This window comes from Dipodomys spectabilis, unplaced genomic scaffold (genome assembly GCF_019054845.1).
Source record: "Dipodomys spectabilis isolate Male_0828 unplaced genomic scaffold, ASM1905484v1 ptg000266l, whole genome shotgun sequence".
Taxonomy (NCBI): Eukaryota; Metazoa; Chordata; class Mammalia; order Rodentia; family Heteromyidae; genus Dipodomys; species Dipodomys spectabilis.
In genome coordinates, this window is record NW_024870943.1 from 2,427,085 (window position 1) to 2,450,013 (window position 22,929).

General features: G+C 59.3%; 2 protein-coding genes across 5 annotated transcripts in view; one reads left to right on the forward strand and one right to left on the reverse strand.

The window, feature by feature from the left end:
* The window catches only part of Shank1 (SH3 and multiple ankyrin repeat domains 1), a 38,603-nt gene extending 25,709 nt beyond the window's left edge, over positions 1 to 12,894 (forward strand). The window contains exons 19-24 of one of the 2 annotated variants that reach the window (XM_042700124.1): positions 510 to 533; positions 729 to 797; positions 1,119 to 1,237; positions 6,271 to 6,367; positions 7,235 to 10,253; positions 11,928 to 12,894. In XM_042700124.1, coding sequence (XP_042556058.1) covers positions 510 to 533; positions 729 to 797; positions 1,119 to 1,237; positions 6,271 to 6,367; positions 7,235 to 10,253; positions 11,928 to 12,648 — 4,049 coding nt within the window. In that variant the 3' untranslated portion in view covers positions 12,649 to 12,894. The remainder of the gene's footprint in view (positions 1 to 509; positions 534 to 728; positions 798 to 1,118; positions 1,238 to 6,270; positions 6,368 to 7,234; positions 10,254 to 11,927) is intronic. The other variant, XM_042700121.1, reaches the window with a different exon arrangement.
* A 1,595-nt stretch (positions 12,895 to 14,489) lies between these two features.
* CUNH19orf81 (chromosome unknown C19orf81 homolog) lies at positions 14,490 to 21,685 on the reverse strand. Of its 3 annotated transcripts, none has more exons than XM_042700169.1 (5): positions 21,518 to 21,685; positions 17,257 to 17,329; positions 17,029 to 17,149; positions 15,821 to 15,954; positions 14,490 to 15,125 (listed from the first exon to the last, which is right to left on the reverse strand). In XM_042700169.1, exons 1-5 carry the CDS (start codon positions 21,585 to 21,587, stop codon positions 14,816 to 14,818), a joined length of 708 nt encoding a protein of 235 aa, XP_042556103.1. In that variant the 5' UTR covers positions 21,588 to 21,685; the 3' UTR covers positions 14,490 to 14,815. The 3 variants fall into 3 exon arrangements, with proteins under 3 accessions (XP_042556103.1, XP_042556101.1, XP_042556102.1); XM_042700167.1 differs by lacking the exon at positions 21,518 to 21,685 and adding an exon at positions 21,232 to 21,427; XM_042700168.1 differs by lacking the exon at positions 21,518 to 21,685 and adding an exon at positions 21,232 to 21,427 and having other exon boundaries at positions 14,891 to 15,153.
* Positions 21,686 to 22,929: the final 1,244 nt, after the last annotated feature.

Below are 22,929 nucleotides of genomic sequence, written 5' to 3' on the forward strand. Positions count from 1 at the left end.
AAGGGTGTCAGAGCTGTGGCTTCCTTCTGTCCCCCGGAATTTGTTTCTCTTTTGGGGTCCCTCGGGGTCTCTGTGTCACCTCTTGGAATCTCTCAGGGTCTCTGTCCCTCTCTCCCGGCCTGTCTCTTTTGGGGTTTTGCGGGGTCTCTCAGAGCCTCTGTGTGTCCCTCTTGGGGTCTCTGTGTGTCCCTCTTGGGGTCTCTGTCCTTCTCTGGTTCTGTGTCCCTCTCGGGGTCTCTCTGTCCCTCTTCACCGATCGTGCTTTCTTTCCTTCTGACCCCCTCCACCACCCATCCCCATTCTCTAGCTCTTTCCACTGGTTCCCATTAACAGACAGGGCCCAATGAACCTAGGGGGTCCCATTGCCCCTGACAAGGAGCTAGCCGGGCATGTGACCGCCCTGACCCTGAGGGCGCCCTAAGGGAGGAGGGCATCCAAGAGAAGGGGGCCCCTGGCGTCCCCCTGACCTCCTAACTCTTGGCTCCTCTACTGCCTCCCCCCCGGGCTAGTCTCCCCCTGGAAGAAGAAGAGTGGTGAGTGGGCACAGGACTGGCGGGAGGGCCCCTGCGGACTCGCCCCGCCCTGACCCCTGGCCCCCTCACTGCCCCACTGCGCCTGCGCACGCCCGCGGGCCACGCCCACCGGCCTGCAGGGCGGCCACGCCCACCCCGTCCAGCTCGCCGGCAGGGGGCGCTCGCGCGCGCTTCATCCCCACCCTTTGCCCACAGAATATGAGCAGCAGCCCCCGCCGGTGCCCAGCATGGAGAAGAAGCGCACGGTGTATCAGATGGCTCTCAGTAAGATACCCAGCCCCAATCCCGGGCTGCCCCGGTCCTCACCCGGCTCCCAACCTCTCTGGGCCACCATCAGTGCCCAGAACCTTGGGGCCCAGTCAGTGCTCCAGCCCTATCCTCCACCCTCCTGCCGGCCCCCTCCTCCCTCCTTGCGGGACCTCGCCTCTGCCTGCACCCCTTCCCAAAGCTGGGGTCCCCGGACTGTCGGGCCAGGCGGTACCTCCAGGGGTGGACCCTTTCCATCTCTGGTCCGAGTGCGCTCCCTGTCTCCCTCCTGGCCGTGGGGGCGAGTGTGAAGCAAGCTTTCCTCCCCGGACCCCGCAGACAAACTGGACGAAATCCTGGCAGCAGCTCAGCAGACAATCAGTGCAAGCGAGAGCCCTGCGCCCGGGGGCCTGGCGTCCCTGGGCAAGCACCGGCCCAAAGGCTTTTTCGCCACCGAGGTAGGCAGCCTGGCTCGGGCACATCTGTCCTCTTCCCCCCACTCCCCCCCACCCCCTCCCTTCTTTAGGCTTCTCCTGGGGCCATGTCCTGCTTCCTCTGCTTCCTCCACACTGGGCACCTTCTTTCACACTGCCCGTCGTTGGTATTCTACCTCCCTCCACACCCCTCCTTTTATTTCCATTCATCCCTCCTCCCCTTGTTTCTCTTGTCCCACCTCTTTCTGGCCCAACTCAGGAGCGTTAGGGAAGCAAAAAGATGGCCAACCCCAGCATGGCCGTCGCCATGGTGACAGGTGCTCAACATACAGTAGTTTTAACATACTCATATTAAGCTGGGTACAGTAGCATACACCTATAGTCTGAGGCTAAGGCAATAAGGTTGCTTGAGAACAGCCTGGAAAACTTTGTCTGCAAACAAAGAAAAAAATTCTTTTTCTCTGTGCTTTTTTTTTTTTTTTTTTGCCAATCCTTCCACACAAGAAGAAACTAACCTCTGGTGAATGCAAATCATTTCTAGAAACTGTGACTTTTTCCTTCCTTCCTTCCTTCCTTTCATCCTTTCTTTCTTTCTTTTTTTTTTTTTGGCCAGTCATGGGGCTTGAACTTTGCCTGAGTGCTGTTCCTGAGCTTTTTTGCTGAAGGCCAATGCTCTACCAGTTTGAGCCACAGCTCCACTTCTGGTTTTCTGGTGGTTAACTGGAGATGAGTCTCATGGCCCTCCCTGCCTGGGCTGGCTTTGAACTATGATCCTCAGGTCTCAGCCCCCTAAGTAGCTAGGATTACAGGGGTAAGGCCACCAATGCCCATCTGAAGCTGTAAATTTTTTTTTTGTCGGTCGTGGGGCTTGAACTCGGGGCCTGGGTGCAGTCCCTAAGCTCTTCAGCTCAAGGAGAGCATTCTACCACTTAAGCAACAGCTCCACTTCTGGTTTTCTGGTGGTTAACTGGAGATAAGAGTCTCATAGCCTTCCTTCCCGGGCTGGCTTTGAACTGTGATCCTCAGAGCTCAGCTTCCTGAGCAGCTAGGATTACAGGCATGAGCCTCCAGTGCCTGTTGAAGCTGTGGTTTTAAATGGATTATCTCAATCATTTCTGAGAATCATGCTTGCAATAAGCAATTATTAGCCCATTTACAGATAGAAAAACTGAGACTCAGCAAAGGATATAAGATTTCATTTCAAAGAACCTAGATACTGTCCCTGAGGTTCTTTTGCTTAAGGCTAGTGCTCTATAACTTGAGCCACAGTGCAGCTTCCACCTTTTACTGTGTATGTGGTACTGAGGAATCAAACCCAAGGCTTCATGCATGCTAGGCAAGCACACTACCACCAAGCCACATTCCCAGCCAAGCTCTAGCTTTTTAAATATTGTGTATTAATTGTACAAAGGAATTATGATTGTGATATTTACATATTTCCATATTACTCTGATCAAATTCACCCCTCTACTGGAGCTTGAATTTAAGAGCCTGGGTGTGGTGCCTTAGCTTTTTTTTTTTTTTGGTCTGTCATGGGGCTTGAACTCAGGGCCTGGTGCTGTCCCTGAGCTCTTCAGCTCAAAGCAAGCACTCTACCACTTGAGCCACAGTGCCACTCCAGTTTTCTGGTGGTTAACTGGATATAAGATTCTCACAAGCTTTCCTGCCTCAGCTGGTTTGAACCGAAGTCCTCAGATCTCAGCCTCCTGAGTAGATAGGATTACAGGCGTAAGCTATCAGTCCCTGGCTCCCTTAGCTTTTTTGCTCAAGGCTGGTGCTCTACCCCTTGAGCCACAGCTTTGCTTCTGGCTTTTTGGTAGTTAATTGGAGATAAGAGTCTGTGAGACTGTCCAGGCTGTCTTTGAACCTCAACCCCCAGATCTCAGGCTCCTGAGCACCTAGGATTATAGGTATGAGCTGCTGCCCAGCTACCCGCTCCTTCCCTTTTATAACTGTGTTAGTGGCTTAGAATTCCACTTTCACACACCCATGTAAAATAGTCCAATCATATTCGCTCCTTCTTCTTTTGCCTTTCCTCTTCTTCATGAATGTCACCCTCAAGGGAGCCCTGGCTCTTCTGATGGAACCCTGGTGCCTCCCACTAGATGAAGCCACGGACACCCAAACATCCCTGATTCATAAAGAACATGTAACCAAAAGGGCTGGAGGTCAAGTGGTAGAGTGCTTGTCCAGCATGCCCAAGGCCCTGGGTTTAATCAATAGCACCAGGAGGGAGGGAGAGAGAGATGCTTATAAATGCACAAATGTTATATGTAAGTTAATAAAAGAAGCCAGTGAAACCAAAATAGAGTTATCAAAATATTTTTTAAAGCCCAATTTGTGATATGGTAATATGGTTATCTTCGTCAACACATTCCATTGTGAGACTGGCGGTAGATCTTAAGTACTCTAATTTCACAATCACAAGCAGCATAAACACTGTTTGGAGGAATCCGCACGGCTGGGTAGGGTGTGGAAGTGTCTGTGACTTCTTCTGGGAAGGCAGACACCAGTATTGCTGAGACTGGCAGCATTTGTTGCCTGCTGCCTTAATTAAAGAAGAGCAGAGTTTTCACTGCAGAATGGGACAGCAAAGAGAAATGATATATTCCTGCCCAAGTGCAGAGGCCCCAAGAAGGCCGCTTCACAGGCCACTTCCCCCACTAGCTGTAGAAAACCTTATGCTGCTACAAGAATCAAGAGCAGTTAACACGCTAGGTGTAGCAAGCAGGACATGCCTGTAATCCCAGCTACTTGCAAAGCAGAGGTAAGAGAATCTCAAGCTCAAAGCTAACCCAGGCAAAGTTGGCAAGAAAGACCCTGTCTCCAAACAAACTGGAAAGGCTGGACGTGTGGCTTAAGTGCTAGAACATTTACCTAGCATGTGTGAGGCTTTGAGTTCAGTTCCCCAGTGACATGCCCTTTCCTCACTCCCCCCCCCCCCAAAGGGAAAGAATTGTGTACCAGGAATCTTGGAATTTCTCAGTTGAGAGGAGGGTTTTTGTGTTTTGTGCCAGTATCAGGGCTTGAACCCAAGATCTTGTGTTATCCCTTAGCTTTTAGCTCAAAGCTGGCACTCTACCACTTTGAGCCACAGCTCCACTTCCAGTTTCTTTCTTGCTGGTTAGTTGGAGTTAAGAATCTTACAGACTTTACTGCCTGGGCAGGCTTTGAACCTTGATCCTCAGCTCTCAGCTTCTGGAGCAGCTAGAATGACAGGCATGAGCCACCAGCACCTTGCTTTTTTTGTTGTTGTTGTTCCTGTCTCTCCTTGGGGCGTTTATTTCCTATCCCATCTTTTCTTCCATTCTGATCTCGTTTTTCTCCCTCCCCTCTTCCCCCCAATCTTTCTCCTACTCTAGATTCACATTTCTTTGCCAATCTGTCTGGGTCTGTGTGTGTCTCTCCCCTCCCTGCTCTGTCCTGTCACCCAGGAGGAATTTCCCAGCACCTGGTCAGGCTGTGTCCACACAAGAGGGCCCAGTTCGAGACCCTCAAAGTGCCGGGATTCTGCCCGGCAGCCGGTGACGTCACTCACATGGTGCAATCTGATTGGCCTCCCCTCTGCGCAGGGGGCGGGCGTTCTGGGTTTGTAGGTGGAGCTCAGCCTGTCCATCTGGGGCCCAGGGCCTTCTTGTACAGTGTTCTGGTTCCTCTGTCACTTCCAGTATTACTGTGTCAAGCTCTCCCATTTTTTTCCCCTGCCCTCTTCCACCTCAAAATGTGTACATGTGAGTGTCGGTCCTAAGGCTTGAACTCAAGGCCTGGGTCCTGTCCCTGAGCTTTTCTCCTTAACATTGGCACTCTACCATTTGAGTCACAGCTCTGCTTGTTTTTTTGTTTGTTTTTATCGGTCGTGGGGCTTGAACTCTGGGCCTGGGCGCTGTCCTTCAGCTCTTCAGCTCAAGGTGAGCCCTCTACCACTTGAGCTACAGCGCCACTTCTGGTTTTCTAGTGCTTTATTGGAGATAAGAGTCTCACAGACTTTCTTGCCTGGGCTGGCTTTAAACCATAATCCTCAGATCTCAGCCTCCTGAGTAGCTAAGATTACAGGTGTGAGCCACCAGCACCCGGCTGCTTCTGGTTTTTTGATGGTTACTTGGAAATAGGAGTCTTTCCTGGACTTCCCAGGCTAGCTTTGAACCATGATCCTTAGATTTCAGCCTCCTGAATGCCTAGGATTACAGGTGTGAGTCATAAGTGCCAGGTGCTAAAAGGGTAAACTTAAGGATGGAGGCAGTGTGGGTCTGTGGATAGAGGTCAGCCAGAAAGATACCTACTAGAATCCGCCTGCTGGAATGAGCCTATAGCTGGAGTGTGAGTGAGCTGTACCCTGGAGTTCTGCATCTGTGAAGCCTGCTTCTCCTCTCTATAGCCCAGGCTAGCCTCAAAATTCATAATCTTCTGGTCTCTGCCTCTTGAGTGCTGGAATTACACACAACTGACCTTAGTTTTTTTTTTAATATTTTTTATTGATTTAAGTGATTACATAAATTTCACAAAGTTCACAGAATTATGAGATAGTGATACTTAAAGTCGCAAACATGGTTTAATCTTCACAGGGCAAATCGTCATTATCATGGTCTATAATGTTGGTGAATTCTATGAGCTTTGACAATGCAACTATTTCTTCCTCCTCAAGTGGAACAGCTTAGTATAAGCATTAGCTCTTTCCCTCTCTGACTTTCAGTTTTTAAGGAGGGCAGTAGCACACCTTAAATTTTTTTTTGAAAGATCCTCTAACTTGTGTAGAAAGCAGAGTAGCAAGAGGCTACTGCAGCCATCCAGGCAAATGCTGAGTAGCGGGATGTGGGTCCCCGCAGCAATTGTAGTAAGTGGCCAGCTCAGAGGTACAGCAGGCAGAACCAAACTCTTCCTTTCCCTTCTCCCCACTGCCCACACTTAGAACACTTGACCCTTCCCTTCTGCCTTCTTCATGGTGCTCCTATTCCCTGCAGAGGCTCAGAGAAAGCATGGTGAGCTGTGGAGAAGCCCCAAGACCTTACACCATCACTGATTTTTCTCTGTCACCTTTTTCTCTACCTGCCACCCTAAAGTCAAGCTTCGATCCTCATCACCGCTCCCAGCCAAGTTACGAACGCCCTTCTTTCCTGCCTCCTGGACCTGGGCTGATGCTTCGGCAGAAATCTATCGGTATGTATCTCAAAGAGGGCAGCGTAAAGAATGAAGGACCCGGGGTGACCATTTGTGGGGGAAACAGGGGGGCATGTATTCTGCTCACATGTGAGACCACAGCTCACTCAGGTCAGGCTCTGTCTAAGAAATATGTGTATGTTTCATTCCCTTCCTTGCTGTGTGACTCGGGGCAGGTGTCTCTACTTCTCTGAGCATTGAGTTCTGCATCTAGCAAATGAGGACCTATTGCACACCTGGCATCGACAGTATGGGAGAGAATGGGGCCCCAGACATAAAGGTGGGACTGGACAATAGAAGGGTAGTAAATGAAGCCAATCAGAGCTAGGCATGGTGGCCCATGTCTGTAATTCCAGCTATCCAGGAAGTGGAGTTAGGAGGATACTGATCCGTCCAGGCAAAAACGGAAGACCAGAGCAGGAAGTGGAGCTGTGGCTCAAGTGGTAGAGCACTAGCCTTGAGCACAAAAGCCTCAGGGACAGCGCCCAGGCCCTGAATTCAAGCCCAGGACAAGAGGGCTGGAAATGTCGCTCAAGTAGTGTAGCCTATGCTTGGCCCACTGCGGGGCCCGCGTTCAAACCCCTGCTGTGGGGCTCACCTTGTCCCACCTGCCTTGGCCGCCCAGGGTCTCCCCCGCACACGCAGCCTCGGTGCAGGGTTCAGAGCGCGCCCCCTCGTGGCCGGAGGAGGGAACGCAGCCGGGCGGCTCCCTCCGCGGGCTGCGCTTGCGCAGTGCACAGCCCTAGCTCCCGCCGTCCGCTGGGCAGCTGCTGCCGGCGCCTGCCCCGATCCTTCTCCTGAATGGTGGCGGTGCCTGCGGCCTAGGGGAGCAGCCCAGGACACCCCCGGACCCCTCTGTCTCCCCAGGGGCCGCGGAGGATGATCGACCCTATCTGGCGCCGCCAGCCATGAAGTTCAGCCGCAGCCTGTCGGTGCCCGGCTCGGAGGACATCCCCCCGCCGCCCACCACGTCCCCACCAGAGCCCCCCTACAGCACCCCGCCGGCCCCCTCCTCCTCCGGCCGCCTCACTCCCTCCCCGCGGGGAGCCCCCTTCAACCCGGGCTCCGGGGGTCCCCTCCCCGCCTCCTCCCCCTCGTCCTTCGACGGGCCCTCGCCCCCCGATGGCCGCGTCGGGGGCCGCGAGAAGAGCCTGTTCCACGGCGGGCCCCTGCCCCCCGCCCACCACCACCCCCCGCACCACCACCACCACCACGCGCCGCCGCCGCTGCCGCACCACCACCACGCGCACCCCCCGCACCCCCCGGAGATGGAGACGGGCGGGTCCCCCGACGACCCCCCGCCGCGCCTGGCCCTGGGGCCCCAGCCCAGCCTGCGGGGCTGGCGGGGCGGCGGGCCCAGCCCCACCCCGAGCCCGGGGGCCGCGTCGCCCTCGCACCACGGCGCCGGCTCCCAGGCCCCGGCGCTGCGCTACTTCCAGCTGCCCCCGCGGGCGGCCAGCGCGGCCATGTACGTGCCCGCGCGCGCGGGGCGCGGCCGCAAGGGCCCGCTGGTGAAGCAGACCAAGGTAGAGGGCGAGCCGCAGAAGGGCGGGCCCGCAGCCAGCGCGCCCGCCTCCCCGCAGCCGCCCGCCACGCCCGCCGCCGAGAAGAACTCCATCGCCATCCCCACCATCATCATCAAGGCCCCGTCCACCAGCAGCAGCGGCCGCAGCAGCCAGGGCAGCAGCACCGAGGCCGAGCCCCCCGCCGCGGCCGAGCCGGGCCCCGCGACCCCCGGCCCCGCGCCGCCCCCCGCCGCCGCCGCCGCCGCCGCCGCCGCCGCGCCCTCGCCCGCGCCCAGCCCCGCCTCGCCCAGCGGCCCGGCCACCCTGGACTTCACCAGCCAGTTCGGAGCGGCGCTGGTGGGCGCGGCCCGCCGCGACGGGGGCTGGCAAAGCGAGGCCCGCCGCCGCTCCACGCTCTTCCTGTCCACCGACGCGGGCGACGAGGACGGCGGCGGCGGCGGCGGCGGCAGCGGCGGCGGCGGCGGCGTGGAGCCCCCGGGCCCGCGGCTGCGCCACTCCAAGTCCATCGACGAAGGCATGTTCTCCGCCGAGCCCTACCTGCGCCTGGAGCCCGCGGGCTACGCGGCGGGCAGCCGGGCCTACGCGGGCGGCAGCGCCTTCTCCAGCGTCCCCGCGCCGCGCCCGCTGCTCCACCCGCTCACCGGCAAGGCCCTAGACCCCGCGTCCCCGCTGGGGCTGGCGCTGGCCGCCCGCGAGCGCGCGCTGAAGGAGTCCTCGGAGCCCCCGGCGCGGCCGCCGTCCCCGCGCTACGAGGCGCCGCCGCCCGCCGCGCACCACCACCCGCACCCCGAGCCCGTGCTGCGCCTCTGGGGCGCGGCCCCGCCCGACCCCGCCCGTCGCGAGCTGGGCTTCCGGGCGGGGCTGGGCGGGCCCGACAAGGCCAGCCCGCCCGCGGCGCGCCGCTCGCTGCTGCACCGCCTGCCCCCCGCCGGCCCGGGCGTCCCCGCGGTGCCCGGGGTCGGGCCTCTGCTGCTGCAGCTCGGGCCCGAGCCCCCCGCCGCGCACGCGCACGCGCACCCCGCGGCCGGCAAGGCCTGGCGCTCGGCGACGGCGGCGCCCGACGAGGCGGAGCGGCTGCCGCTGCACGTGCGCTTCCTGGAGAACTGCCAGCCCCGCGCGCCCGCGGCCACCGACGGCCCGGGGGTCCCGCCGCCGCCCAGCCCGCGCCGGCCCGCGCCCGCCTCCCCGCGCGCTGGCCCCGGCGAGGAGAACGGGCTCCCGCTGCTGGTCCTGCCGCCGCCCGCCCCGTCGGTGGACGTGGACGACGGCGACTTCCTCTTCGTGGAGCCGCTGCCGCCGCCCCTCGAGTTCTCCAACAGCTTCGAGAAGCCCGAGTCGCCGCTCACCCCCGGGCCGCCCCACCCTCTGCCCGACCCGCCCGCGCCCGCCGGGCCCGCGCCCGCCGGGCCGCCCCCCGGCGCGGGCCCCACCGGCCCCGCGCTGGACTCCACCGCCTCCAGCCTGACATCCTACGACAGCGAGGTGGCCACGCTGACCCAGGGCCCGCCCGCCGTCCCTGGGGACGCGCCGCCTCCCGGGCCGCCCGCCGCGCCCGCGCCTGCGCCGCCGCCCGGCCCGCCGCCCGCCATCGACCCGCCCGCGGGCACCGACTCGGGCATCGAGGAGGTGGACAGCCGCAGCAGCAGCGACCACCCGCTGGAGACCATCAGCAGCGCGTCCACACTCAGCAGCCTGTCGGCCGAGGGCGCGGGCGGCGGCGCGGCGGCGGCGGCGGCGGCGGCCGGCGGCCCCGAGCTCCTGGACACCTACGTGGCCTACCTGGACGGCCAGGCCTTCGGGGGCGGCGGGGCCCCCGGGCCGCCCTTCCCCCCGCAGCTCATGACCCCTTCCAAGCTCCGGGGCCGGGCCCTGGGCGCCGGCGGGGTCCTCCGGCCCGGCCCCGGCACGGGCCTGCGCGACCCCGCCACCCCCACCAGCCCCACGGTCTCGGTGACCGGCGCCGGGACCGACGGGCTGTTGGCCCTGAGCGCCTGCGCGGGCCCGTCCGCCACGGGCGTGGCCGGCAGCCCGGGGTCGGTCGAGCCCGAAGCCCCACCGATGCCCTTACCGACAGCCTCCTCCCTGCCTCGGAAACTGCTGCCCTGGGAGGAGGGGCCCGGCCCCCCGCCGCCGCCGCTGCCCGGGCCTCTGGCTCCGCCACCGGCCTCGGCCCTGGCCACCGTCAAAGCTAGCATCATCAGCGAACTCAGTTCCAAGCTCCAGCAGTTCGGGGGCTCCTCGGTCGCCGGGGGCGCTCTGCCATGGGCCCGGGGAGGTGGCAGCGGCGGCGGCGGCGGGGACAGCCACCACGGGGGAGCCGGCTACGTCCCCGAGCGGACCTCCTCCCTCCAGCGGCAGAGGTAAGGGGGGGGGGCGCACGAGGCTGGCAGAGGAGGTTGAGCGGGGTCAGAGCCCGCCCCGGGGTGACTGGCAGGAATAAGCTGCGACTTTGCCACCTCCCAGTGGCGTCCCGAGTCTGTTAGGATCCCTTGCACCCCGCAGTGAGAACAACACCGGCTCCTGTCTGCGCCTTGAGGGGCAGGCCCCTGAAATCTGGGGGGCTTTTGGTTCCAAGGTCACAGCTAACAAGAGTGACCAAGGTCTGGGCCAAGGACTCCACCTCTCTGTAGAGAAGAGATCTGGCAGTCCCTACCTGAAGGTTTGGGAAGAGCGGGGCATGGTGGTACACACCTATAATCCCAGCTACAGGGGAGATGGAAGTAGAAAGCTGGAAGTCTGAAGCTTGCTAGGCAAAAGCACCAGACCCTTTCTGAAATACAAATTCGAAGCAAAAGCGCTGGAGGGAGGGGGAGACACAGTGGTAGAGGCCCAGGGTTCCATTGTCAGTACCACCAAATGAACAAAAACTGGGGAGACTGGGGAAGGACAGGCTGGGGGGGGGGGGGGGGGGGCTGCTCCCAAAGCAGCTGCTTAGCTGAGATTGCCACAGTCTGAGCCGACTGGAGTCACATTCCTAGTTCAGCATCAGAGGAAGAGAGGTCCCTGGATTTCTGCTTGTCCGTGGATCATTTGGGGCTCACGTTCCACCACAGGGGGTTCTTGGGCCTTGGAGACCTAAAGCACTCGTTCTCAAGGAAGGAGAGGGTTGCTTACGTAGTCTATCAGGGCCTGTGTGCTGGACTTTTCATCTACATAGAAGACCACACTGAGCAAGAGTGAAGCTCAGGCCCAAGTGAGGATGGAGGCTGGACAAGAAGGAAAATAATCCTTGCAGCCATCCTTGGGGAGAAAGATGAAGAGGCAGCTTGGGGTGCTTGGAAAAGGGCTCTCAACTGACAGCTGAGAGGAGGGAAGGGAGTGGGGCCACCCAAGTGTGCAGAGGGGGAAAGCCAGTTCAAAGGCCCAGAGGCAGGGTTGTGTTGGAGGAGCTAAAGGGATGAGGGGAACATTTTTCTCCCCTTGTTTCTTCTCTCTTTCATCTCCCTCTCTTCATCTTTCTCTCTGTCCCCCATTCCCTTCCATCTCTCTCCCATGAATGCTCACCGTCTTTTTTTCCCTTTCTCTCTCTCTCTCTTTCTCCCGCTCACTTTCTCTCTCGTCTCCCTGTCTTCCACTCTGCTATGACTGGCCATAACCCAAAAGGCAGTATAGAGTAGTGGTTAAGAGCTCAGACTTCGGTGCCCTATAACTGCGCTCTGCCACTTCCTGGCTGTGTGTCCTTAGGCAAGTTACCTAACCCTGTCTGGGCCGCAGTTGTCCCGGGCGGCAGAGCTGTCCTGGGGCTTAAATTGAGACGTGATACCTAAAGTTCTTAGCACCAAGCCTGGCACACGTGAGCAGCAGTAAGTGGTGGCGATAACTATTATTATCATTTAATGTCTCTTTTTCTTTTCATCTCTCTTGGCTGTCGCCCTCTCCCTGTCCTCTCCTCTTTCTCTCCCTTCACTCTGTCCTGGCATTCATCTTACCCGGCCCTCCCTCCATCTCTCTCTCTCCATCTCTCTCCCCGCCCCCCTCCCGCCTCTCGGCCCTCCCCACCCTGCCCCTCCCCCCTCCCCCTTGTCACTTTTCAGACTCTCCGACGACCCCCAGTCCTCCTCGCTCCTCTCCAAGCCCGTCAGCAGCCTGTTTCAGAACTGGCCCAAAACCCCCCTGCCGCCGCTCCCCACGGGCGCCGGGGTCCCCCCCGCGGGCTCCGGGGCTGCGGGAGCCACCTCCCCGACGGCCTCCGCGGCCTCCTCATCCTCCCGCCACCTCCAGGGCGTGGACTTCGAGATGCGGCCGCCCCTGCTGCGCCGGGCCCCGAGCCCCTCGCTGCTGCCCGCCTCGGACCACAAGGTCAGCCCCGCGCCCCGGCCCTCGTCCCTGCCCATCCTGCCGTCTGGACCCCTCTACCCGGGCCTCTTCGACATCCGCGGCTCGCCCACCGGAGGCGCCGGAGGCTCCAGCGACCCCTTCGCCCCTGTCTTCGTGCCACCGCACCCCGGGATCTCCGGGGGGCTCGGAGGGGCCCTGGCCGGGGCCTCGCGCTCCCTCTCGCCCACTCGCCTGCTCTCGCTACCCCCGGACAAGCCGTTCGGCGCCAAACCTCTGGGGTTCTGGACCAAGTTCGACGTGGCCGACTGGTTGGAGTGGCTGGGCCTGGCCGAGCACCGGGCCCGGTTCCTGGACCACGAGATCGACGGCTCGCACCTGCCCGCCCTGACCAAGGAGGACTACGTGGATCTGGGCGTGACCAGGGTGGGCCACCGCATGAACATCGACCGCGCGCTCAAGTTCTTCCTGGAGAGGTGATGGACGGCCTGCGGGCCCGCCCGGCCTCGAAATCCCACGACCCCTCCAGGGCGGGGACCCTGTGGAAACTGCGCCCTGCCCTGTCCCCCGAGACCCCCTGAGGTCATGGGGGACGACCCGGAGGCCGGACACTGCACCTCACAGGAGGGAGCAGCTGACACCAGACTGCGTGTGTGACACAGGAAGGGGGGAATGTGGTAGTGGACGATGTGACGTGGAGGGGGGACTGGAGGGAAGAGTTGATGGGGGAGGGGACAGACAGAGCCATAGAGGGTCAGCCCCAAGCCTGACCGGATGGGGGCCGTCCCCCAGGCCGCAGGAGAAGGGGTGCCCTCAGATTCCACCACCTGCCGCCCCTCTCACAGCCTTCCTACCCACCGTCTCCAGCCCCTCGGCTCTCCCTGCCTCCCCTCTCCCCAGCACACACCGCTGCCCTCCCCCGCCTCTTGCACGCTCGCTCTGCACGCCTGCTTCCCCCCCCCCCCCCGCAGCCTGCAGTTTTGCACAAACCCGTCTTGCACACCGCCTTTGCTTCCAGCTTGCAAGGTCCTCTCAGCTCTCAGTTCTTGCATACGTGGTATCTCTCCCCTCACGCTCCTTGTCCTCTGTTTACACACTCGTCCCCTGGGGCCCTCCCTGCACACACATGCCACTCTCCCCAACCTTCCTAGACCCATGATGCAGACACACATGGGACAAACCTCTGCCCTTCCTCTCCCAAGGCCTCTGGCTTCGCTCAGTCCTTGCACACTTGCCCTGGTGGCCTTTGGACAGGACACCTCCATTTTCATTATTTAAGCACTTTCCCTCCCACCCCACCTGCTCTGGCCCGGTCACCTTGCAGTCACCGCCAACCCCTCTGGCCAGTCACCTTGCAGTCACCGCCCCGAACACGCCCCATGTGCTCCCCCCCACACCTCTGCAAACTCCATTCTGGACTCCTTTGTGAACCTCTCCTTCCCAGCATTCCAGTACCCCAGCCCATCTGCAGATTCTTCCAGCTCCTAGGCCGCCTCTGCCACCTGCCTGGGGACCCCAGCACACGCCCCTCATTCCATGCATCCTGTTCTGTTTCTTTTCCTGACACCCTCGTTCCAGTGCTCATGCCCCTTCCTGGGAGAGAAGGGAGGGGTGCATGCACACTTGCTCACAGCTCACCAGGCTTCCTCTCCTGCCACCTCCCCTCCCTGCCTCCAGCCCCCCACCGTCCCTCTTGCTCTGCCTTGTCCTATCTGTCCATTTTGCAGGAAGGTACCCCCCCCTTTTCACCATCTCCCTTCCCCCTCCAGCATGGCTCTTCCCTCCCCGCACGCTTCTCCTCTCCCCTTATTCATGGGGCTTGGGAATTTTAAGCCACCCTTCCCTCGGGGGAGCCCCTCCCCTGCTGTGGGTAAAAGGGGGGGGAAGGCATTGCCCTCAGGTCCCCCTTGTTCAGCTGCCAAAGAAGGGAGCTCCCCCTCCAGCCCATTTCCCCCCTTGCTGCCCCCTACCCCCGAGGGGGGGGGCCGCTCCGTCTATGAGGGGAGGGGCAGCCCCCCCTCACCACGTCAGGGATCTGCGGGGAACCTTGTGGGAGGGTCGCGGGAGGGGGGAGGGGTAAGGAGTAGAGCTGAGGTGGCGCTAGGCCCCTACCCGCCCCCTCTCCCTGGTCGGATGCCCCCAGTCCGCAGGGGGCCTGCGCGGCGCCTGTCTATCAAGGGCTTGTTCATTCTGGATGGGTGCCGCGGGGTTGGGGAGGGCGTAGGGGGTGGGGAGGGGGGGGAGGAGAGGTGGGGGGAGGGACTGGACGGGGGGTGCAGCGCGGGGTGGAGAGGAGATACAAAGCAAAAAGAAATAAGTTACAAAGCAAAACAAAAAAAAAAACCCTAAAACAAAAAAATTTTCAGAAAAAAAAAAACCTGAAATAAAAGCCCGAGAATTGTCTTCCAAGGGGAGTGGGGAGATGAGGGAGAGGGGCGGGTGGAGACGTCGGTTCTCGAGAGACATGGGTTGCTACGGTGGTCCCTGAAAGGATTGGAACCCCGGGGTCCATTCCGGGCTGGAGTAAGGTTAGGGAGGCGGGATTATAAAGTGGGGGTTCGTCCCTACCCCCATCACCTCCCTCCCCTGACTCCCCACCGAGATTTTGCAGACAGAAATGGCTTTTGTACCAGGTCATTCTTTATAATTAAACTCGCAGTATCCACCCCCTCGAGCCGGCCCCGCCTCCTTCCTGGGGAGGCGCCGCTCCCTCGTCCTCCGGGGTTGGGGATTGGGTCTCCCGAGCCAGCGGGGCGGGGCGCAGGCACAGCCGGAACCCGCCCTGCGCGTCAATCCTCCTCGGTCGGGTCCGCCCCCAGGGCCTCGAGCATGCGCCGTCGGACCTGAGAGCGGCGCAGGTGCAGGCGGTAGTCGTCCAGCAGCAGGTCGTCGTGGCGCACCAGCTGGTGCGCGAGCCCGCGGGGGCTGAGGCCCGAGCGCAGCAGGCGCGAGCGCGTCTGGAAGTCGGCGACGGAGATGAGCCACCTGCGGAGGGGAGGGGCCCGGCGGGAAAGGGGCGCGTCCCCGTACGCCAGTCACTCTGTCCCTCGAGTCCCTTTCGGCCCTACCCTCACCGACGTATTTCTAGGTGTCCCCTTCTCGCTCAGCCTTTCCAGGTGCAGAACGCACATCCTGGCTTTGCCTGTACCCATCACGACCCAGGTCACTCCGGATCTCTTCCCTGGGATCTCCCTTCGTACTCGGCCCGCCCCCTTTGTCCTCTCCCGACTCCGCCCTCCTCGTTCTTGGCCACGCACCCTCATGCATTCGCCACCGCCCCTCTCGCAGGCTCTCCTCTAGCCCCGCCCACCAGCATTACGCGCTCTAGGCCCCACCCCTACCGCGTGCCTCTGACCCCACCCACCAGTATAAGTGCGCTCGGCCCTGCCTTCCATGGCCCTCCTTTGAGCCCGCCCACCATTTAGGCGTCCTAGACCCCGCCCTCACGGCTCTCCCCCTGGCTCCACCCATCCGTCTTACGCGCCCTCGGCCCTGCCCCCACCGCGGCCCCCTAGCCCCGCCCACCAGTACGCGTGCCCACGACCCTCCTTTGGCCCCGCCCAGTCTCGCTGCGCGCTGTCAACCCCGCCCCCACGGCCTCCCTCTGGCCCCGCCCACCCGCTTTCCGGCGCAGACCTCGGCGCGCGCTCACCGGTCTCGGCGGCCCGCGGTCCCGCAGATGACGTTCATGTTCTCAAAGCGGATGCTGTTCACGCGCCCGCCCTCCATGGCCCCGGGTAACTCGGCCTCCAGCGCCTGCAGCACCTCCAGGTGGGTGAAATCCTCCTGGAGGAGTCAGGTGGAGAGGCTCAGTGCTCGACGTCCCGGCTCCAGCCCGGTCCCCACATCACCCACCCTGGCCCCCCACGTGCGGAAGCCGCCGGGGCTCCACGTGGCCTCGAGCGGGCAGGGATCGCCCGCGTCCGGGGGAGACGCCCGGCATTCGTGTCCGGGGCGGCAGATCGTCCTCAGTCATTCCGGCGAGGGGAAGCCACGGAGCCGGTGGCCGGACCGGTGTCCCGGGTGGCCTCGCCCGGAAGCCGGGGTGGAGGCGCCGACGCGGCCGGGCTAACGCGCGCATCCCAAGGGATGCTCAGCCCGCGGAGGCTGAGACTGGTGAGGAGGGGTGAGTGCGCGTGCGTGCGTGGTTTTTCCTTTTTTTGGTGGTCCTGGAGTTTGAATTCAGAGCGTCCTGGAGTTTGAATTCAGAGCATCCAGCGTAGTTCTGCCTCTCTAGCCTCCTTTCTAACCTTTTCGTTTTTTTAATTAACTTTTCAGATAGGGTCTCAAGCTTTGTCCAGAGCCAGCCTTGGACCAAGATCCTCCTACGTTCCCCCTCCTGCCTAGCTGGGATTACAGGCACGCACCACAGTACTATGCCCAGCTTGTGTGTGAAACCAGGCAGTTGGTCACTCCCAGGAGGGATGAGTGAAAGTCTGGAGGATCACCTCCTCAAAGCCACCACCTGTAACTGTGGGATGTGATTGCCAAAGGACTCTGCAGAATGGCCAACTCTGGCAAAAGCATGGGTTTTTCCTTGTGAGTGAGTTTTTTGTTGTATTTGAAACATCACAGAATTCCTCAGCAGATCGATTCACAGGGCTCCTTTTGCCCTCAGCCTCGGGCTGTCTGCCTCTCTGCCTCCCCTCTGGGATGCTGAAGTTTAACAAGTGATCCTTTCACAAATCTACAATTGATTCTTGCAAATGGGGCCCGGGCCAGGCCTACAGCTGGTGCACCACAGAGCCGAGATTTTAACCTCAGTCACCTCAATCCTGATTCCCACCCAGACTAGAAACCCAGGGACCACCGAGGGCACTCACTGAGGAGGAAGGGGCACTCACTGGGGAGGGCACTCACTGAGGTCTCCATGCACAGGCAGAGCGGCTGGGCGGCGGGAGGGGTGGAGAACTTGCGGATGCATGGGAGGTCTCTGTCCAGTGCCTCATATTCTGCGATGACATGCCTCATGTACTGCTTCCTGGGGAGAGAACAAAGAGCAAAGGTCTCCAAAGTCAGGGGACATTGCTGTCGCCTTGTGGAGGGGGGGGCTGAGAACAGAGGCTGTGGGGAGAAGAAGCCACTCACGAGGATTTGAAGAGCCTGCCCAGGCTGCGAACTTGTATCTCCTCCGGAGTCTCCAGGTCCACACGGACAGTTCCTGAGGACAGAGACCCCAGTGTCATCGGCCCCAAGCCCTCCTCAGCCTTGAGCCCAGCACTGTACTCAGAGGCCAGCTCTACGGTTTTTATCTCTCAGTTCCAAATGCTGCCCTTTCATATGGCTCCCTGAGGCTGGAGCTGAGACAGCTGTGTTCTCGTTAAGCTCTGCCTGAAGTGGGCACCAGAGGGAGACCACAGCGCTGGAAGAAGCAAATGGCCTTCCTTCTCTTTGCTTCCCCTTCTGGTCAACCCCACAGGTTTCTTCATTGTATCATGTTGCCTGAGTCAAGCACAGTGGTTCAAGTCAATAATCCTAGCTGCTTAGGAGTCAGAGATAGGGAGGTTCACAGTTTGGGGCCAGCCCCTGTGATAAAGTTCACAGACTATCTAGACCACTGGCTGAGCACAGTAGTCCACACCTGTCATCCTAGTAACTAAAGGAAACACAAATAGGAGGATCACATCCCTGGGCATAAACAGACACTCCCTCCCCCCCCCCCCCTTTTTTTTTTGCCAGTTCTGGGGCTTGAACTGTGGGCCTGGGCACTGCCTCTGAGTTCCTTTTGCTCAAGGCTAGCATTCTACCACTTGAGCCACAGCTCCACTTCTGGTTTTTTTTTTTGTTTTGTTTTGTTTTTTTTTTTGTCGGTCGTGGGGCTTGAACTCTGGGCCTGGGCACTGTCCCTCAGCTCTTCAGCTCAAGGCGAGCGCTCTACCACTTGAGCTACAGCACCACTTCTGGTTTTCTGGTGGTTTATTGGAGATAGGAGTCTCACGGTCTCTCCTGCCCGGGCTGGCTTTGAACCGCGATCCTCAGATCTCAGCCTCCTGAGTAGCTAGGATTACAGGCGTGAGCCACCAGCGCCCGGCCCACTTCTGGTTTTTTCTGTGACTAACTGAAGACAAAAATCTCATGGACTTTAAACCTAGGCTGGCTTTGAACCACGATCCTCAGATTTCAATCCCCTGAGTTGCTAGGATTACATGTGTGAGCCATCAGTGCCCAGCTCTGTGACCCTATCTTGAAAATACAAGAAAGGACTCAAGTGGTTGAGTGCTTGCTTACCAAGAGCAAGAATGGAGCAAAACCAGTATGGCAACACCAAAACCAAAAAGCATTTAAGTCTAGCCTGTGAGTATTCACCTCCCCCTCCCCTGCCCCTGAACTCTCTTAAGAAACAAGCCTACTTCATGAAACCTAACAGATGATTGCCTCATATCTGGCCCCTACTTGTCAGCTGGCTTCCTACAGCCCATCTCTCAGTGTCCCCTTCCCTTTTAACTTTAGAAGTTGTACTGACCAGTCCCTAGCACACAGCTGCGCCGCCTCCCTTACAGCTATGTGTGGCCATGTGACCATGCTCTCCCTAACAGAGTGTTAGTAAGAGGTCCAACTTTGGAATTGTTTACTTAAAATTGCTTAGGTCAGGTGTAGTGAGGATACACCTGGAATCCTGGCTACTGGGAAGGCAGAGACAAGATTGAGGTTTGAGGCCAGCCTGGGGGAAGTCAGTGAGGCCCTATCTGGAAAAAAAAAAAAAAAAGCAAAACGGTTTCTGGGTCAAGTGGTAGAGTGGTAGCCATCATCTACTAAGCATGAGGCCCTAAATTCTATCCCCAGAATCGCCAGAGGAAGAAAAGAACATTGTTAGTCTTGGACCTTTTCCTCCTCCCCTTGGGCTTGGCTGGGCCAGCAAAACGTCAGCTGTCCTGGTACTATGACATGGTGAGCCAAACATGAAAGCAATCTGGATCCCTGGATCAACTCGTGAGCTCCAGTGTCCACAGCCCCAGCCACCTGCCTCAGTCTCCCAAGTGTTTTGACAGCCAGTACAATTCACTCCTGCTGAGCAAAACAAGACCAACACCTGGCAAGACCACCGTGTCTGTGATGCACCAAGACAGAGTACCAACCCCGCCCCACTCATACCTCAGCAGAGCCTTGAACACAAACAGTGCCCATCCACAATACACACAAGGTCAAACCCCTCTACAGGCTCAGAGCTGATGTCTGTTTCTATTGTTTTGTTGGAGACAGTATCTTGCTATGCAGCCCAGGCAGGCCTCAAACTTGCTATCCTTCTGCCTCAGCCTCCCAAGTGCTGGGATTACAGGCCTGTACTACCCCACCTGACTAATGATCACTTCTTTAACCACAGCATTAGCTCCTGGAGCCTCAAGATAAGACAACAGACGCAGTGGTGGACTCTACCCTGCCCCTTGCAAGGGTCCAAACCAGAGCAAAGCTTACTCCCCTGAACCACAGTCTGCTGCCCTCTACAGCTCCCTTCCTGCCTTAATCTGCCTTCTCAGGGCAGCCATAGAGAGCTCTTCTTTTTGGCACCACATAATTAAAACCTCCAGAGGCACCTATTATAGTCTAGCTGGGATGACTGGCACATGCCACCATGTGCCAGGCTGCTGGTGAGTCTTTCGGCCTGGAACTGTGATCCTCTCAATCTCCCAAGCGCTTAGGATGACAGGTGAAAGCCATTTCTAGTTTAGTCTAGTTTTTGTTTTGTTTTGTTTTAGTTTTATCTTGTTTTCCTCTTTGGTACTGGGGATTGAACTCAGAGCCTCTTGCTCCCCACTTGAATCAAGCTTCCAGTCTTTTTGAGTTCAGACCAGGCAGAGAAGTAGAAGGGCAAGAAGATGGGGACTGATAGAAGGAATGGGGACTAGCTGGGGAGGAATAGCTTCTGGGGTCTGACTCTGTGCCTGAGTTGGTAATGGGGTCATTTGAAAATGAAAAACTGGGTAAGAAGAAAGAAGACTGCTTACAGCGGAAGACGAGGGTGGGTATCTAGGGGGAACAATGGCCTCCGAGAAGTTGCTAAGACTCCGGAGGCTCATGGGATATGTAGTCCTGTGCTCCAGCGTATTGGCCGGAGAGCTACGGAAACCCATGGGAAGTGTAGTTCTGCTTCCAGCGTATTGGCCGGGGCGCCACAGAGCCTCATGGGAAGTGTAGTTCTAGAAACCGATTACTGGCCGGGGAGCCGCAGCGCCTCATGGGAAGTGAAGTCTTATTTCCCAGCGTGTTGGCCGGGAAGCTACGGAGGCTCACGGGAAGTGTGGTTTGGAGCCCAAAGGGCGCTAGTTCAGGAATTTAGGGGAAGTCTTTCGCTTTGAAATGCCAGTGACTGGTCCAAGCCCACGCTGCGGGCCAAGGCCACCGCGCAGTCCCGCGACGAGGGCCGGCCGCGTGCACCCCCGCCCGCCCCGCGTACCTGCCTCCCTGTGCGGGCTGCCCTGGCTGGCGGAGCACGGGGGCTCCGCCTCGCGCTGCGCCCTGGACGGGAGGGCGGGGGCCGGCTCGGGGGGCTGGGGCGGGGGGCGCGGGCCGGTCCACCCCGCCCGGGTGAGGAACGACGAGCTGGAGGGCTGGGACCACATGGAGAGCCGGGTCCCCCTAACCTCGGGGATTTCATGTGCGCCCCACTTCTTCCTCTCCCACCTCCCGTTCTCGGTCCCCGTCTCTCCCGGCCTCCGGGCGCTCTCTCTCCAGCCCTGCTCCTCCTTCGCCCCCCACTTCCCGGCCCGGCTCCCGCTCGGCCCCTCTCCCCACGTCTCTGCTCTTCTGGGCTTCGTCATCTTCGTCCCCTCTCTCCTCCCCGGGTCCATCTCCCCCGCCTCCTCCTCGTCCTCCTCGTCGTCGTCCTCCTCCTCTTCCTCTTCCTCCTCCCCCGCCTGCATCAGTTTCCCCAGCATGACCCCGGCCAACGCGCCCTCCCTCTCTTCATCCCCGTCTGCCTCTCTGGAAGCCTGTGGCCCTCTCTCGACGCCCCTGCGTCCCCCTCGGCGTGTCCCAGCTCTCCGCCGGACCCCCCCCCCCCCGCCTCTCCTCCCCTCCCTCGTGCACCCCCCGCCCGTCCCGCGCACCCCCATTCCTGTGTCTTACGCATGAACTGGTTACACGCAGGTGACACACAGAAAGGGGGTTTCCTCTGGGGGTCCGGTTGCCATGGTACTTCTGGGGGCGGGGGTGGGGCTCTGAAGAGGAAACTGGGGACTTGGACTTCAGGGTGGGGTTGCAGGGCTCGGCCTGGATAGCTTCCTGTCTGTCTCTCTCCCTCCTCACAGCTTTCTAGATACATCTTTCTATGTAACCCAGAATTCCTGCCCTAGAATTCCTGCTTTCACCGCCTGAGTGCTGAGATTACAGGCAGGTACCACCATGCCCTTACCTCTGACTATTCCTCTCCACTCCCAAGCGCTCTTCGTCTTCCCTGCCTGTTGTGCTTTTCTGCCAAGCATCAGTTCTCCATTTTTTCTGAGCAATACCACCTTGATCTCAAGGGCAAACAATCTTTAGACAAGTCTTTAAGACTTTTCTTTCTCTTTTCAGGAAGTTGCAAGGCTGGTCAAAGCTGAGGATGTAGCTGCTGGGGACTAGGTTGACTTGCCTGAGAGCAGAGACAACTGGAGGGAAGCAGAGTGCAAAGAGAAGACAGGTTCCTGGTAATGATTGGGACAGCTGGATCTAGCTATGCCTGAAACCCTTGTCCACTCAATACATTTCCTCTTTATACTTAAGTCAATTCAGTTTGAATTGTTGTCATTGGCAATTTTAACAGCCCATACTTACATAGCCTCTGTGAGTTGTTTTCTATAGTCTTGCTCCATCCTGCACCACCTCCACAGAGGTGCTCCTCTAGGTGCCTGCCTCTAGGCCAGCTTTTCTTGGCACAGAGGCAGAGCCACATGGGAAAAAGGGGAAAACCATGTAGAGGTTGGGTATCACTTCGGAGACATGATTTCTTGGGGTGGCTGTGGGGTGCTAATCACTGTAGGTGTCTGCACAGGCGACACTGATGTTCCGTTGCTTCCGCAGGAGAAGCAAACAGCCTTTTGCTCAGGGATGTATTCATTGAGCGCCACTGTTGTCAGTGACAAGGGAGAGATGGTGGGGTGTCATGCAGCTTTCTGAGCTGCAGCTATGCTGTAGATCTGGACTCTACCCCAGGGAGTTAGCCTCCGTGAGTCTCCATCTTTTGCCCTGTGGGGTGGGAAGAATATAATTGTGTGACCCGCAGGCCCCCACGTGAAGGCGCACTGGGCAAAGCTCCTTAAAGCCCTTAGAACAAGACTCCTAGTGGCCTACGGGCAGTTATTAGCTGCTATCAATATACCAGAAACTCGTGTGTGTGTGTGTGTGTGTGTGTGTGTGTGTGTGTGTGTGCCAGTCGTGGGGCTTGAACTCAGGGCCTGGCTGCTGTCTCCTAGCCTTTCCACTCAAGGAAAGAAGAGTCTTGTGGACTTTCCTGCCCCAGCTGGCTTTGAACTGCCATCTTCAGATCCCAACCTCTTGGGTAGCTAGCATTACAAGCATGAGCCATGGGCCCTCAGCTCTTATTTGTTGCTTTTAGGAAGTATTAATTAGGGGCCTCCTTGATCCAATGCGTTATGTATGTTGGCTGGTTCTGGAAACTCGCAAGTCCCTTCGGCAGGGCGTGTAGGGTCTGTACTTTCCTGAATCCCAGCCGGGGCTGCTTCTGCTCGGGGCCCTGACCCTGCGGCCTGCACCTGCTCCCACCCCTCGGGCGGCGGCCCTTCAAGTCCGGCGTCCCGGGGAGGGGCAGGGGTCCGGCGTGGCGTC

What these genes read in the sequence shown, in the direction of transcription:
- CUNH19orf81 (XM_042700167.1), bottom strand. Translation starts at nt 21,427, where the DNA reads ATGTATCTAGAAAGCTGTGAGGAGGGAGAGAGACAGACAGGAAGCTAT. An exon ending in GGCAGGCTCTTCAAATCCTC is followed by an intron (nt 17,150 to 17,256) that starts GTGAGTGGCTTC and finishes TTCTCTCCCCAG; the next exon opens with GAAGCAGTACATGAGGCATG. An exon ending in GCCTGTGCATGGAGACCTCA is followed by an intron (nt 15,955 to 17,028) that starts GTGAGTGCCCTC and finishes TGACTCCTCCAG; the next exon opens with GAGGATTTCACCCACCTGGA.